Genomic DNA, 16965 nt, shown 5'->3' with positions numbered 1-16965 from the left:
GACTCCTGTCAACCACAGAGCCCTGTGGTTTTCTTTGGCAGAATACAGGAGGGGTTTACCATTGCCATCTCTCCCCCAGTATGAGATGATGCCTTTCAGCATCTTCCTATATCACTGCTGCCCGATATAGGTGTTTCCCATAGTCTGGGAAACATACCAGCGGGGATTCGAACTGGCAACCTCTTGCTCCCGAGGCAAGTTACTTCCCCGCTGTGCCATTAGGTGGCTTGTGTGTATATACTAGATAACTACAATCCAAGATGGTTTGACAACTCTTACCCATCTCTTAAATGATCAAAAAAAGTTTAACTGGAAGAGGGAGGGACCATACTATTTGCAGATGGCTATTCAGAGGGGAAATGGGATTAGTTACGTGTGAAGTACTGTGTAGTTACTCCTGAGCTCACAAGATTTGAGCCATTTTCTTACCCGTTCAGTCTCTGGTAGGAAAGGAGGCACTCCCAAATTGCATCACTTAGCTAACAGGACAACAAAGGAGAGGCAGTATGTGGCATTCATGTAGACACCTCTTTCTTTTACACGCCCTCACCCAGGCATAATTTCTAGACTTTGGGAGAATCTATATTTATTAAAATAACTTCGACCCCTGCATGGTTAGGGAGCTCAGAATGGTTTACCACATCCAAAGAAATAATGAACATATAATCGATACACAAATAAAATTAAATAAGCAGCAGCACTGCATTTAAACTTTTATCGCTGTTAAAAGAGAAATATTCATTAAGCAGCCCTGTGAAATTCCTCAGGCAAAGAGTTCAGAAATAGGAGGTCTGAGCAAGTTGTTAATCTTAAAATTATTGCTAGCTTTTGTTGCACCTGAATGGAAGTCTGATAGGTTTACAGTTATTTAATGTATTTTAATTTAACTCAAGGAAGGCTGGTTTATCTGTAAGGGGACTTGGTTCCCACAGGCCTTCTGTGGCTATGGCCCTGTTGTGAGGCAAGGTGTTCTTACATCTGTCTGAAGACAGCTGAGGATTTTTAATGCAGTCCTAATGTTGTTGTACAACATGACATCAATACAAACCTGCCTACACATGGAAATCTTCAAAGAGGTCTGTGCTCCAGGCCCAGCCTTCAACAGGAGCATGTTTGGCCGTAACCTGGGATAGAGCTTTTTCAGTGGTGGCACCATAATTGTAGAAGTGTCTCCTCTTAGAGGTTCATCAGGCCCCCACTGTGGCTTTCTTCTTCTGTCTGATTAAAACATGTCTTTTTCCAACAGACATTTGCCTGTTGCTGATTGAGCCTGTTGTGGTTGTCATTATGACTGCTGTGGACGACTGCTTTCCTGTACCGCTGTCACCAAACTCTCTTATATTTTAGGCTATATTTTTAATTGTGTAAACGTTTGCTGTACGCCACCCTTAGTACATCCATAGAAACTTGGCATAGTAATCGAATCGAGCATGACCATATTAAGGCGTAGAGCCTGGCATAGCAGGACTGGATCTGCAGCCAGCACATAGGGGACGGTTCCTGCTCTGCATTATCAAATATAGGCTATTCCTAGTTAATCATTGGGGAGGTTTTTTTGGTCCTGAATCTTGGAAGAAACCTTGCCATACAAATGCTCTGTCCAGATCCCTTTGATTCAAGATACCAATAAATATTGGACACTTGGGGGTGATGTCATGAGTTGGCAACATTCCCCAGTTGTCTGCCAGCAGGGTTGGCCCAACCTACTGATATGAAAATGCAGCTTTTCTGTTAATTCCTTGTTGTGAAATTGGATTTTTCCAGTAAATGGAGATCCTTGCTTTGGGCTCTCCTTTCTGCTCCTCTTCCCATGCTACTCTCTTGGTTTTGTGTTCTATATCCAGAGGGTGGAGGGGAGGTCTACATTTAAGAATTATACTGCTTTTTAACGACAACAAAAAGTTCACAAAGTGGTTTGTTTATGTAGCAAGAGATACAAGAAATGGTTCCCTGTCTCCAAAGGTGTGTGTGCTCGCACTCTCTCTTTCTCTCCCCCCATCCTCCCACCCCACTATGCTGGGCTGAACAGGAAAAGGTACCCTCCCTCATGCTAAATATATAACAGCTTCCTTCTTATCATATCTAACCATTTATTTTTGCAAGCAAATACCACATTCCCTTTGTCCCGGACTAAACAATATTTTTTGCAATGAAAAGGCTTGCATACAAGCATTTGAAGATTGGTTGACTCTTTGGTAGGGATTACCTACTTGGCTTTGTGTTGCTGCAGACCAGGATGCAACCAGAACATTTGGAATATGCGGATGAGGTCATAGCCAGGGGCGTAGCTAGGGGAGAGGAGGCCCGTGTTCAGCACTCTCTCTGGTGGCCCCCCAGTGTGAGGGAGATAATGCAGAAAATAGGGAGAGGTGGATCTGGAGGGCCCTCAGGAGCTGGGGGCCCGTGTTCTTTGAACCCTTTCGTTCAATTATAGCTATGCCCCTGGTCATAGCTCAGTGTTGGAGCATCTGCTTTGCATGCAAAAGGTCCCAGGTTGAATCCCTGGCAGCATCTCCAGGCAGGGCTGGGTGGGAAAGACCACTGCCTGAAACTTTGAGAGATGCTGCCAGTCAGTGTAGAAATTACTGAGCTAGATGGAGGAATGGTCTGACTCAGTATAAGGTAGCTTCCTATGTTCCTATGCAATGCAAATTGTTCCAAGTGGAAGCTTCCCATCACAGACCTGATCCCAACCTGCCATCCTGTACTATTTACAGAAGAACAAGCTAATGACAGGACTAATATCACATGTAATTTGACCCTTAATCGGAATCAAAAGAAATATTTGCATAGGTTTGGTCCCTAAGATAGCTCTATGAAAATGTGTCGAGGTCTAGATTTTGCATTAATTCAATGCTCTTACAATGTGGGAATATTGATTCGAAAATCGTCTGAGAGCTTGTTGCTATGGAGATGGTGATTCCACTCGTATAATTTGGGAAGGGGCCAAGCTGGCATGCGTTTTGTGTGTGTGTGTGTTCATGTCACCAGCAATATATAAACTGTAGGTTTAGGCTGTGAGCCGCTTGGAACGAAATGGGAAAGGCAGGCTATAAATGCAATAGACAGATCGTTTTAAAAACTCATTCATTTTTGAATGGACTGTTCAGATTCTATAGGTGAGTTGGGCCACTCCAGATTGGGCAGGGGAGAGCTCTCTCATTACTAGAATTACATATGAAGCAGCACTTGCTTGTAAAAGGTTGTTGCCAGTTCCATACGTTGATGAGGCAGGTTTTGTGGGGCCTCTACCCCAATATTTCATATCCCTTTCTTTGCCTTTCACATTACATTTCAAAGTCTCTTGCCTTTTTACCTGCACAGATGTAAGCAAAGAATTGCTGGCCATATTCTACCCATCTACACAGCAAAAAGTAAACCACTACCTCACTTTCAGTGTGCTAGACAATAAGGCTGTGGTTACTTATTTTTAAATATTATAATTAGATTTCCCCCCTTAAAATTATTTATTCTATGAACTAGCTTTAATTTCATAATCTTAAAGTAGCTTATTTAGTTTTCTGCCCTTAAAAAATATATATATATAGGCTCCCTTACTAAAATAATGATAATAATAATGGTTAGAGACTTCTGTGCATGTGTGTGTTTCCACCATTTTTACTCCTTTAAAAATTTAAGAAGAATCATTAAAATATACAAAAACAAGATATAAAGTTTTGTTTTGTTTTTAAAAAACCAATTGTTACACATCTCAGCCAAAAAGGATAAATCGAGCGCCTCCTCACATCATTGATAAAATACCATGTGATCTGTTAAAAATTGGAATAAATATGTTCCCATTGCCTCCTGGATTGTGAGCAGAGGTGTAACCAGGAAAATTGGGAGACTCTCTCAAAAGGCTGGGTGGGAAAACAGAATACTCGGCTCCTTAGTTTTCATTCACCATGCTCCTCAGATTGGAGGAACATAGAGAAGGGTGTGTCTGTGTGTTTACAATACATTTATAAAAACCATCATTAAAAAAACAATGTGGGGGAGCCAAAACATGTGACTACAAAACATTAAACACATAACACTCTACAATGTCAAGGTCATTCTCCAACAAATACATCTTTCCAAACTTGAATGAATTGAGTTGTCCCCTCCTTACCATAATCTTTATAGTTCAAAAATAATAATAGATCCTTCCAAATCATAATGAAAGATTGGGATGGAGTTATCCCTTTTTGAATATTTAAAGAACAAGGCAGTTTTTCAGCTGTCGCAAAATACCGGTTTGTTATACCAATCATCTAAGGATAACACTCTCTTTTTCCAATTTTTGACTTTCTGCTATCTACCTAAAGGACAGCAAATCCTTAGATTTTAGTGTTCCTAGCAGGACCTCAGTACTGACCTCCACATTTGGGCAGATTTGTGTGGGAACAGGCATTTCAGTCTCATGCTTATAAATAGTGGTTTACATCAGTTTTCCCTCTAACAGGAATTCCCAGATGTTGTTGACTACAACACCCAGAATCCCCAAGCAAAAGCCATTGCAGCTGGGGATTCTGGGAGCTGTAGTCAGCAACATCTGGGAATCCCTGTTAGAGGGAACACTGGTTGGCATCCTAAGCGTCCATGCTGCATGCAGCTGTGGGGATGCAGCGAGAGCCCACGCACTGCTCCGTTGCATTCTGGATGAAGAGTGCAGTTGTGCTAGAGGACTAATATTTCGGCGTGCTCTTCTGTGCTATGAAAGCATTCTGCAGAAGTGGCAACGGCAGGGTCATGTTCCTTTAGGGCAGGGGTGTGTTCTGCTTCTACAGAGTGCTGCAGGAGAATGGTTCAAAATACTGGTACTCTTGCACACTTGTGCTCATAATTCAGAATGCAGTGGAGCAGCACTCTCACTGCATCCTTGCAGCTGCTTGAAGCATGGATACATTGGTAGTTAGCAATAACAATTATACTTTGCAGTTGTGAAGCACTGTGTGAGTCTGCAAAGCACTTTCACATTTATTATCTTGATGTAAACTTTTCCACAGCCCTATAAGGCAGGCCTTGACAAATTCTCTTTGGATCTAGGAGCTAGCCCCAAAATTTGGGAGCCAGACAATGGACACTTGACAAAATTACCAGAGTGATGGACACAAGGGAGTAGGAGAGTAAATGGGCTTCTCTTTATCCCCTTTACAAGTAACATACTTAGAACAGAAACATGGCAAATAAAGTTTTTATTAAATATCTATTTCTGAATATCCTAGTCTAGGAGCCAGAGTTAAATTTCTATGCACCAGGCTCCATGGCACCTGGGATTTCTTGAGTCCTGCCTATAAGTATGGTCATCCCTCATTTTGCAGCTGAGACTGAGAGGGAGCAACTTGCCAAAGGCCACTTAATGTGTTCCTGGAAAAGACCAGATTTGAACCAGGGAAATTTTGATTCACAGCTCAGTCTCTTAGTCTCTACATTGCACCAGCTCTCATTTGTACCATTGGTAAAGATCTTGAAAAGTACACTACAGTAATCAGACATGATGGTATAGAATAGATAGAGGCTGTTTTCCTACATGAAAGAATTTTCCATGCAGGAAAAATGCAGTGCAAGAAACTGCCTTTAGTACAAATAAAGGCTTCGCTTGGCTAAAACCATCACCTTTTAAAAGTGGTGCTGCTCTTTATTTAGCAGGGGGAGAGCAACTGGCTCTATCCACCCCCAGCACAGCATCCCTCCAGTGGCTGTTGCTGGTGCCTATCTTATGTTTCTTTCTTAGCTTGTGAACCCTTTGGGGACAGGGTAGCTTTGGGAAATTTGATGAAAAACGGTATATAAATATTCATCATATTCGTATTATTTAAGTGCCCCTTCAAAACTTGCTATGCGAGTTTCTAAAAGTTCTTTTCACCCTCATTGTGACATCTGGAGTAAGACGGTGAATAATAATATTCTGCAGTGAACAAGTCGAGACTCTGGACACTGTGGAAGGAATTCTAAAAGGAATTAGGAGGAAAGTAACATTGGTTTCTGTCATGGGCCTCTGCAATATGTGTTTAATTTCATGGGTTGTTGGAAAGGTTTGCCAGTTTCTTTGGATTCAATGTCTATGCATCTATTAAAAGCAGATTCAATAAATTTCTCACTCCTTGCGTGCTCCGTGCATGGCACAAGCCATCTTGGCAGCATGCAGTATAGTAATTCTGAGTCATAGATGGGAATGTAAAATTAATGGGAATGAATGATGGTCCAATATTAAGTCAGAATGATTGAAGCAGAAGAACTTGAATTAGCTTGCTGGGTTAGATCACGGTCTACTGCAGAATTTGATCCACCTGATGGTGCCCTATGTGATACCCGTGGAAGTGTCGCAAGTAGGCAAGAGCTGACCCTCCTCATAAAGGTGTGCACTACAATCTCTGCAATTGCAGTTCTCGTTAGTAGACAGTAGTAGGCACAGCCTCCATGTAATTTTGTGAGACCCTTCCCCTAAAAGTTGGTAAAGAATGCAGCAGCCAGGCTGGTCTCTGGGTCATCTCAGAGAGGCCATATTACTCCTGTGCTAAAAGAACGATACTTGCTGCTGCTAAGTTTCCAGGCAAAATACAAAGTGCTGGTTATAACCTATAAAGCCCTAAACGGCTTAGGCCCAGGGTATTTAAGAGAACGTCCCCTTCATCATGGGCCCCACCACCTGTTGAGATCGTCCAGAGAGTCTTGTCTGCAGTTGCCACCGGCTCGTCTGGTGGCCACACAGGGACGGACCTTCTCTGTTGCTACCCCGAGACTCTGGAATGCACTCCCTGCAGAAATAAGAGCCTCCCCATCTCCAACAACTTTTTAAAAGTACTTAAAGACTTATCTCTTCCCCCACGCTTTTTAAATTTGATGGCAGTTTTAAATTGTTTTAAGGTTTTTATTTTCTGTGTGTTAACTTGTTTTATATTGTTGTAAACTGCCCAGAGACAGAAGTTTGGAGTGGTGAACAAATTGGATTGATTGATTGATTGATTGATTGATTGATTAAATAAATAAATAAATGAGCAGTGTTGCCGTGTTAAAGACTTAAAACCAACAGTCATGTGGTGGCTTAAAGCTTCCATGGACGTCTGATGAAAGGTCCACAGATGCTTATCCAACAAGAAATTCTTCATTTTTAAGGTGTCACAAAACTCCTCGTCTCTTGCAACAAAAATAATAAACACTGCTACACTTCTGCAAACTGTTACCTTTTATAGATTACTAGTAGGTGAAGCCTGTCGTTGACAAAGTCATTTTGTTAGACAGTCATTTTGCAACAAATTACACTATAGAAAAGTTCAATAAATTAAATATTAGGGAAGCAAAATAACAATTCAAAATGTATAGGATTTCAGCTTCAAACATTTATTCATTTTGTTGGATTGATAACTTAAGAACACCCCTGCTGGATCAGGTCCAAGGCCTATCTAATCCAGCATCCTGTTTCACACAGTGGCCCACCAGGTGCTTTTGAGAAGCTCACAGGCAAGAGTTGAGGGCATGCCCTCTCTTCTGCTGTTTCTCTCCTGCAACTGGTATTTAGAGGCATCCTGCCTCTGAGGCTGGAGATGGCCTATAGCCCTCAGACTAGTAGTAAATATGCTAGTCCATATGGTGAATATGAATCATAGTAAATTTGAAACTGAGAAAGATCTTCTGCTTCTCTTGAGCATGATGTAGTTTTGGAATTATTAATGTGATTATTGAGTGTTAAAATTGTGTTGAGAGGAGAGCTGGTCTTGTGGTAGCAAGCATGACTTGTCCCTTTAGCTAAGCAGGGTCTGCCCTGGTTGCTTATGTAATGGGAGACTTGATGTGTGAGCATTGTAAGATATTCCCCTTGGGATGGAGCCACTCTGGGGCAGAAAGTTCCAAGTTCCCTCCCTGGCAGTATCTCCAAGATAGGGCTAAGAGAGATTCCTGCCTGCAACCTTGGAGAAGCCGCTGCCAGTCTGTGTAGACAATTCTGAGCTAGATGGACCTATGGCCTGACTCAGCATATGGCAGCTTCCTATGTTCCTATAAGAATGGTTCAAAAATGATTATATTCAGAATTGCTTTTTTCTTTTTAATTTAAAAATTTCCCTCAGGATATTCTGGTGTAAAAAGTAGATAGGAAGCTGCCATATACTGAGTCAGACCATATGTTCATCTAGCTCATTATTGTCTTTACAGACTGGCAGCGGCTTCTCCAAGGTTGCAGGCAGGAGTCTCTCTCAGCCCTATCTGGAGATGCCAGGGAAGGAACTTAGAATATTCTGCATGCAAGTATGCAGATGCTCTTCCCAGAGTGGCCCTATCCCCTAAGGGGAATATCTTACAATGCTCACATATGTAACCTCCCATTCAAATGAAAACCAGGGCACACCCTGCTTAGCAAAGGGTACAATTCTTCATCTGTGATGACAACAGCAATGGATATTTATACACCCTTTTCTGTGGGTTGAGGCACCTCTAGAGCAGATATTTGTTCTCAATCCCAGTTAAATGCTTTTTGACTGGGATTGCCTGGAAATTCAGGGTTCTCACATCACACTCTGTGGGAATGTGTGGAGCTCAGTGATAGTGGTCAGCTCTTTAACTGTGGTCATGAGAATGTGGGTGTTTATAGAGAAGTAATAATGAATCCAGCTTCTTTTTCTTTTCCAGTGAGGATGAAATGGAAGAAACAAATGGAACAAATCCCATCGATATTGAAGTCGAACAAAACAAGGAGAGCAAAAAAGAGGTATTTTCCCCAATAATGCAATAGTACCTTAAGATATTTTTCTTTGTTTTGATATTGATAGCTTTTCAGATAATGTTTCATTGAATTCATAAGATGGGGGTCTATAAAAATGATCATTGGAAGTGATACAGCACCTGCACACCAAGGGATTTCACACTCAGACTAAAGCCCACTTTTTGTGTTGTGTTAAAAATGGCCAGATTTCTGCACTTCATCCTAGGAGGCTGATATTAGAAAAGGTTTAAAGAAATTGGATTACATACTTGAGATTGTAGATCGGAATATTGATGGTCTGGTCTTGCTGGAGGGGTCAGACAATGCAACCTCACTCCCTCTCACCCAGCCAGTTTTTTAAACAGGTTGTTATTTTGAGCACCATTTCTTGCATTGTGGGTTAAACTGTTGCTGGTATCCCAAGGACAGCTCTACTGAAAATCAGGTAGTATGGTATGACTGGCGGTGGGGGTGGGGGAGTCACCCAAGAGTGGGAGAGAACCAGTCATGTGAATCAATTCTTATGGCAGCTGTCCTTAGTCATACACTAGAAGTCATCTCAGAAAAATAAGATCCGCTCAAAGTCTTGGTATAGTGGGTGAATGCTGTTGCTACCTTAAGACAATGGATAGCACCCTCGTTTTGGATGAACCAAAGGAAGCTGCGTTAGTCCATTGGTCCATCTAGTCCATTGGTCAGTCCATTGGTCCATCTAGCTTAATACCATCTACTGACTGGCAGTGGCTTGCCAAGTTTTCTCCAGGTAGGGCTCTCCATCTCAGCCGTACCTAGAGATGCCAGGGATTGAACCTGGGATCTTCAGGAGGCAAGGCAGATGCTTTGCCACTGAGTGACAACCTCACTCTGCAATGGCATTCAATCATGCCACACTTAGGCTGCACTTCCTTTGTTACCAGCAACCGTGTGAGCCCTTTGGGGATAGGGATCCATCTTATCTTATTTATTTATTACTTCTCTGTGTAAACCACCCTGAACCATTTTTGGAAGGGCGGTATAGAAATAAAATAAAATAAAAATAATATTAATAATATTAATAACAATAACAACAATAGAAATATGAATAAGATGGATATTTATATACTGCTTTTCAAGAAAAGTGCCCAAAGCGGTTCACAAATAAATAAATAAATAAATAAATAAATAAATAAGGCTCCCTGTCCCTAAAGGGCTCACAATCTAAAAAGAATCATAAAACAGACACCAACAATAGCCACTGGAGGGATGCTGTGCTTGTGATGGTAATTAAAGAAATCTTATATTGATTAGTTGATTTAAATTTGCATGTGGGTAAAAGTGATGCTTAGGATGCAAGAAGCATTCTTTTGTTTTTAGATGATGATGCATTCGTGCTTCATAGCAGGCGTTACCTTAGAGGCATTTCCTTTGATGGGATTTACCTCCCACTTTGGGCTGCATTTCCAAGCAGCGCAGCTCGGAGAAGAACCGATCCCAGCACCCTAGGGGCCTCTACGAGCCTCACACCATACAGGGGCATCTCTTACTGTAACAGTTTCCCGCCATGTTGAACTCTCTTTCCAAAGTTCATCAACTTTCCCTTACAGTAAGTGTTGACTGTCAGTCTTGTTCTTGTATTTAGCCCTAGATGGGCCACAGTTGAGTGGCAGAGCATCTCCTTTGCACGCAGAAGGTCTCAGGTTCATTCTCTGCTATCTCCAGGTAGGGAGATACCCTGCCTGAAATCTTGGAGAGCGGCTGCCAGTCATTGTAGACCATACAATACAAACTAAAGATGTTTAATCAATTGAAATGTGGCTGCTGATTAATCAAGCAATTTTTTAAAAAAAAGAATCTATTAATTTAACTGAGGTAATGGATTAAATCTTGAAGCCCAAATGCAGCCACCAAAGACTTCTGTTTCTGATTGACTCTCTCTTAACGATGAATTCTGGAAACAAATGTGTTTCTGGTGCCCTTGCATTCCTTTTTGACAGAATCCCTTCATTATGTTTGCATTTAAAAAATAAAAAACTCAAATAACAGATGGATGAATTCATCTGATGCACTTAATGAAGTTCTGCAGGAGGAAATTTCCACTTTGAGAATTCATTGTGACATTGAGCTGTAATTAAACATAAATTTAATTCAGTTTAAGCGCAGTTCAATGGTATACCTGCCAGATCCTCAGTCCAAGAAGCTTAGGTATGTATGTATTGTATTTTCATTTGTATAAGAGTATTTGATACTAGCCCCACAAATACCAACCAATCCAACTGCCTGCCACAAAACCTCCCATCACGCCTTCCCTCTGCCCTTTACCTGCCTCTTCAATAGATTCATGTTTATATGCCAGACTCATCAAGAAGAGTACAGAAGCAACAAGTCACACCACAGCAAGGTAACTTCAGAGTCCCTAGTTCCAGCAAATGAGCAAAGGTGGGTTCTGCTCCCTTGCAGATCTGACCTCTCAGGAGATGGACAAAAGGAATCTGTGGGCAGCAAAGAGAGACTTTCTTGATGAGGGATGATAGTGTCCCTCTTCACAACCAAGGAGTGGCTTCCGTGTAATGAAGTTCCAGATGGCTGCCAAAATGTGTGAATATGTATTTACATGATTTAAACCCCAGCATTCAATGTGTCAGTTCTCAGGGTGGCTCACAAAATGACTGATGCTGACACTTGAGTTAAGTAAACCATACAATAGAATGATTTGAAATGGCTCTCTCTCTCTCTCTCTCTCTCTCTCTCTCTCTCTCTCTCTCTCTCTCTCTCTCTCTCTCTCTCTCACACACACACACACACACACACACACACACACACACACACACACACACTCCAGCAGAGACTAAAACCAGATTAGGAGGGATTTTAAAAAGGAATTAAAAATTAGGTAAATAAGAAGGTCTTAATGTCACACCAAAAAGAAATCAACGCAAATATCCAAAGCAGGCAGTCTCTTTGGGAGACTGTTCTGTTAAGTGGGGCACCACAGCCAAAAAAGCTCTTCTTTCCATCTGCTTAATTTTCAGAAGTGAGGCACTTGGGAGAATTTATCTATTTAAAATATTTATATCCTGCCCCTCCAGTACAATAATGTTTTGGGAACATAGGATGCTGCCATATACTGAGTCAGGCCGTAGGTCCATCTAGCTCAGTACTGTCTACCCAGACTGGTAGCGGCTTCTCCAAGGTTACAGGCAGGAATCTCTCTCAGCCCTATCTTGGAGATACTGCCAGGGAGGGAACTTGGAGCCTTCTGCTCTTCCCAGAGTGTCTCCATCCCCTGAGGGGAATCTCTTGCAGTGCTCACACTTCTAGTCTCCCATTCAGATGCAACCAGGGCAGACCCTGCTTAGCTAAGGAAACATGTCATGCTTGCTACCATAAGACCAGCCCTCCTGTCCTTGAGAAGAAGAAGAATCTCATAGGATAACCTTAACATGAGGGTAGGTTTGCATGGGAGAAGGCAGTTCTAGATTCAAGTGGGCAGAAACAATTGTGATCATCTGACCATTGTTCTCTTTGGACAGGAAATGATAGGGTAGGAGAGATCCATGTGACTGGCACGGCCCACATACTTCTGCTACTTCCATGCATCTGTTTGGCGTGCAATCACACAATAGGAAAGTGAAGAGGAGAGCTGGTCTTGTGGTAGTAAGCACGACTTGTCCCCTTAGCTAAGCAGGGTCTGCCCTGGTTGCATATGAATGAGAGACTTGATGTGTGAGCACTGGAAGATATTCTCCTCAGGGGATGGAGCCACTCTGGGAAGAGCAGAAGGTTCCAAGTTCCCTCCCTGGCTTCTCCAAGATAGGGCTGAGAGAGATTCCTGCCTGCAACCATGGAGAAGCTGCTGCCAGTCTGTGAAGACAAAACTGAGCTAGATAGACCGATGGTCTGACTCAATATATGGCAGCTTCCTATGTTCCTATGAAGGGGGCTGTGTTGAGCCTTAAAACTGCAGATTTTGGAATACTTTTTTTGTGAGTGTGTGAAAGCAGACTGACATTGTGAGGTTGGGGATGAGGCTACAGCTCAGTGGTCCCAAGTTCAATGTCTGGCATCTCCTAGTAGGGCTGGGAGAGGCTCCTGTCTGTACCCTTGGAGAAGCCGCTGCCAGTCAGTGTAGACAGTAATGTGCTAGATGGACCAATGTGCTGACTCGGTATAAGGCAGCTTCCTATATTAGGTTCATGAAACCAAAGTCAGGGATTTAATCAAAGTTGCCACTCTCCATAACCTTCGCATCATTTTCTTTTGGCACCAACAGGGCCACAACTGTCTCACGCGAATGGATGTTTTAGGATAGGTATATAATTAGCTACGGTCTGAAATTCCTTTGACAGGCTTTGCTCATGACAAATGTAGGCGCTGTTGGCTTTGGTTCTGCCTCATCCCCCCAAAGCCTTTGCTTGCCATTGGCTCCCTGCCGTGCAGCCAAGAACGGGGTGGATGTAGCCGTGCATGGTGAAAGTCAAAGTTAATTTGTATCTGCTGTGCTTTCCAAAAGGAAACAGATGGTTGCAGTGTTTGAGTTCAGGTCTCTGTTGAAGCCAAGCAGCGTGCGTTGGATTGCACACCCTCATTTTCCACACATTCATAGAAATAATCTGTGCTATCATTCCCCCCCCCATCCACCTCTTCTCCCCCACCCCAAAGTTGCCTGGACATATTCGTGTGTGTGTGTGTGTGTGTGTGTGTGTGTGTGTGTGTGTGTGTGTGTGTGTGTATGTGTTCTCAGGGGCCAGTGTCTGATGGTAGAACTAGGTGTTTGGCAGCAGGCTAACCCAGATATCTGGGTCTCTGCCAAACAGCTGCAAATTAGCCTGAGGAGGGACATGATGTGGACCAGAAAAACAGCAGTGGGGAGATGCTTCGCCTTCCTCCTGCCTGCAGCCCCTTCCCCTGCTGAATTTCTGGGTTAATGTGCCTCATACCATGATGTGTGGGGCGGGGAGTAGTGGGCAAGAGAGGGATTAAATGACTTCTCTGCACTACTTCTTTTCTTAAAATCACACTGTCCTGTGATTTAAACACCTGTGAGCTGTGTGGGGGTTTGGCAGAGTTAGTGTGAAGTCCCTGAGCTCCTTTGGAGACTCTCCTCTCCTCTCCGTACCCCAGCACCCAAAGGGTCCATGGGAAAGTGCATTAGATGGGGGGTCTAGTTACTCTGGCCTTACCACGGGGACAACATTCTTACATGTGCTATAAAATGGCAGCTCTGGCACTGCCTCTGTGATTACTGAGTGGGAGGGGACCGTGGAGGTCTTCAGCTCTCTGCTCAGGGCAGCCTCCGTTTGAAAATCGCCTGCAAAGGAGAAGGTGCCGCCGCACAAAGCAGACTCTTCCACTATTGAACAGCTCTTGCAGCATGGAAATTCTTCCTGATGTCTAACATAAATCTGTTTACTTGCCATTTCAACCTCCTGCTTCTAGTCCTGCCCTCAGGAGCAGCCGAGGACAAGTGCGCTCTTACTTCTGTGCGGCAGCTCTTCAGATGTAGCTGGAGACAGCTAGCCTATCTCCCCTTAGTCTTTTCTTCTCCAAGCTAAGCTTACTCAGTGCCTTCAACCGTCCCTCGCAGGACTTGGCTTCCTAACCCCCTCATCATCTTTGTTGCGTCCTCTGAACCTGCTCCAGTTTATCAATGTCCTCCTTAATAAGAGTAAAAACTATTACTAACAGTGGGGGAGGGGCGTAATTGAGTGTGTTCAGATATCTACTTGGGCACTTTCTGCCAGTTTCCTTCCTTCCTCCCTCCCTTCCTCCCCCTCTCTCTCTCTTCCTCTCTCTCTCTCTCTTTCTTTCTCTTTCAACTTAGCTGATGCCTAATCTTAAATAGGAGAATAAAGATGAATCGGACAACCAGTACAGCCAGGGCAGAGTTAATCAGTCTTTGTATCTGTAGCCTTTCAACTGATGCAATCCCAAATTATCCTGTGAGATTAATCTAAAAGGGGATGTACTTTTTGCTCCTTCTCCCATCATATTTCTCTGGAAGTGAGGCAGTCAGGTTTCTCTCCCCTCCCCTCTCCCTATTTAATTAAAAACTTGATGAACGCGAAGTGTGTCACTTTATCATTTGGTTAAATTATATTAAAAGTTAATATAGTAACAGGAGAAATGTTACAAGGGTTCCCAATGTAATAGTCACGTCACAATCAGTTTTCTTTAAAGCATGTTAGAAGGGTGGATTTTCTCCCCTGATTCCAGTTGCTTGTATGTTCTTGTAATCCTTTGATCTGTGCATCACAAAATTGCTTGGATAAAACTGTTCCAGCTTTCAGATGTTAAATAAGTATTTTTAGGACAGTTCATATTTAACAAAGTGGGGGCTATATGCATATTAAGGGGCCATTTATCTGGGTTCCTCAGAGGTCACCCTAAAATGTGGTGTTTGTTCCACCACCTCTGTTGAAGTAATATTGTCAGAGGTTCACAAATGTTGATACTGCTTACTAGCCAGCCATTATTTGGGGTGGCCACCAACTCCACCCTTTCCCCAAGTCTTCTGACGTGCAGAGAGAGCTTGAGAGAGTAATGGGGTCTGTCTTCTCATTTGCACTGGGATATGGAAAAAGTAACCAAGATTAGATGTATCTTCAGAGCTTGGTCAGGGGGCAAAGCTGGATTTGCAGTAGTGAGCATGAATAACCGATTTTGCAAAGCAGTGTCTGCCTTGTTTTGCATTTGGATGGCTGACCACATGTGAGTGCTGTATGATACTCCTTCTAAGGGATGGGGACATTGCTTAGTGGCAGAGCATCTGCACTCTGGCATCTCCAAGATAGTGCTGAGAGAGAGACTCCTGCCTGAAAGGATGGAGAGCCGCTGCCAGTCAATGTAGACAATACTGACCTAGATGGTCTGAGTCGGTATAAGGCAGTGTCCTCTGTAAGAAACTCCTACTATTTCTTACCACCTTCAACTGAAAGAGATGAGGAGGGCACCAATGAACTCTTGGGTGTCCTGTATTGAGGCACCTTTTTCTTGCTGACTTCGATTGGTGGATGCCTGGATATTGCATTTCCCTGGCACTCAAAAATGCAGTATTTTGTCATTTAGAGATACACTTTGCCCCTGCCCCCAATTTGATGTTGCCTGTTCACACTGCACCTGTGTCACATGTTACCTTACGGTGGAGAATGAGTGGTAGGGAGCTCCTCCCCTATGAATACTGGTGTGTGAATGAGCCAATGTGTGTGATCTTGGCTGTGATCCAGAGATACATACACTGGAAAGAGTTTTTTCTCTCCTCTATTAGCAAATCTCTGAATTAAACCCCTAAACCCCCCCACCCACCCAATGCAAATTCCATCCCCCCCCGCCCCCCCGCTTTTTCCTGGTTAGTGATAACTCTAGTTTTCTGTCACATCTGAACTGGTAAAACCATAGTTATTGCTAGCCGGTTTGCTATGGAATGACAATTAGAATCACTGGTTTGAGAGTAAACAATGGTTAGAGGTAACTCTGTTTACGCTAGTTCAGACAGCATAGTACAGTGGTTCCCAAACTGGGAGCTTCCAGATGTTGCTGAACTACAGCTCCCATCATCCCCAGCCACAATAAATTGTAGCTGGGGCTGATGGGAGTTGTAGTTCAGCAACATCTGGAGGCTCCCAGTTTGGGAACCACTGGCATAATAGATGACTATCTCTAACCAGCAAAGGGAGGGAGAGGAGCATGCAAGTCCACAGGGGTGATTGGGCATAGTGGCGTGGCTACCACAGATGCCAAATGACACTGCACTTGCTGCTTCCCCGGGTGCTTGCCCCCACCTTTGCAGGGTGTCCCCCCCACACACACACCTCTGTTGGGCTGCACTTTCCAGCGTGGTGGTGGCCCTGATCCCAGCAAGAACAGGTGGCCCCTTTAAGCAGGCCTGGTTTTGCTGGCAATTGAGGTGAGTATGGACTGGGAAACAATGAGCGGTGAAGGGGAGGTGGGGGCAAGGGGTAAAGGGGGGGCAGTGGTGAGCAAGGGGCCATGGATTTTGCCCCGGGGCAGCCTTCAACCTTGCAACACCACTGATTGGGCAGCATGCCTTCTAAATAGGTCACTCTTCCCCCTCAACCCAACCGACCTCACAGGGATGGTTGTGAGGATAGAATAGGATAACCCCACATATTCTACTTTGAGCTTATTGGAGGAAGGGTCAAAAAACTTCACCCCACCATGTGACGGGCTGCTATTATGACTGACAAGGACCTGCAACGCAATGTGACAGCTTCTCCCTGATGTGCATGTGTTACTTGAGTCTGTGGCTGAGTATGGTGAAAAAACAAAAGTTGGCAACAAGGACAGGA

At 43.5% G+C, this 16965-nt stretch overlaps 1 protein-coding gene across 4 annotated transcripts in view; it reads left to right on the top strand.

The window, feature by feature from the left end:
* The window catches only part of RCOR1 (REST corepressor 1), a 187665-nt gene that overhangs the window by 143413 nt on the left and 27287 nt on the right, over positions 1–16965 (top strand). For all 4 annotated transcript variants that reach the window (XM_053277325.1, XM_053277316.1, XM_053277308.1 and 1 more), the window contains one exon: positions 8608–8686. In XM_053277325.1, the coding sequence (XP_053133300.1) occupies positions 8608–8686 (79 nt within the window). The remainder of the gene's footprint in view (positions 1–8607; positions 8687–16965) is intronic.

The sequence above is a fragment of the Hemicordylus capensis genome, chromosome 1 (genome assembly GCF_027244095.1).
Source record: "Hemicordylus capensis ecotype Gifberg chromosome 1, rHemCap1.1.pri, whole genome shotgun sequence".
Lineage (NCBI taxonomy): Eukaryota > Metazoa > Chordata > Lepidosauria > Squamata > Cordylidae > Hemicordylus > Hemicordylus capensis.
This window is presented reverse-complemented; position numbering and strand designations above follow the sequence as displayed.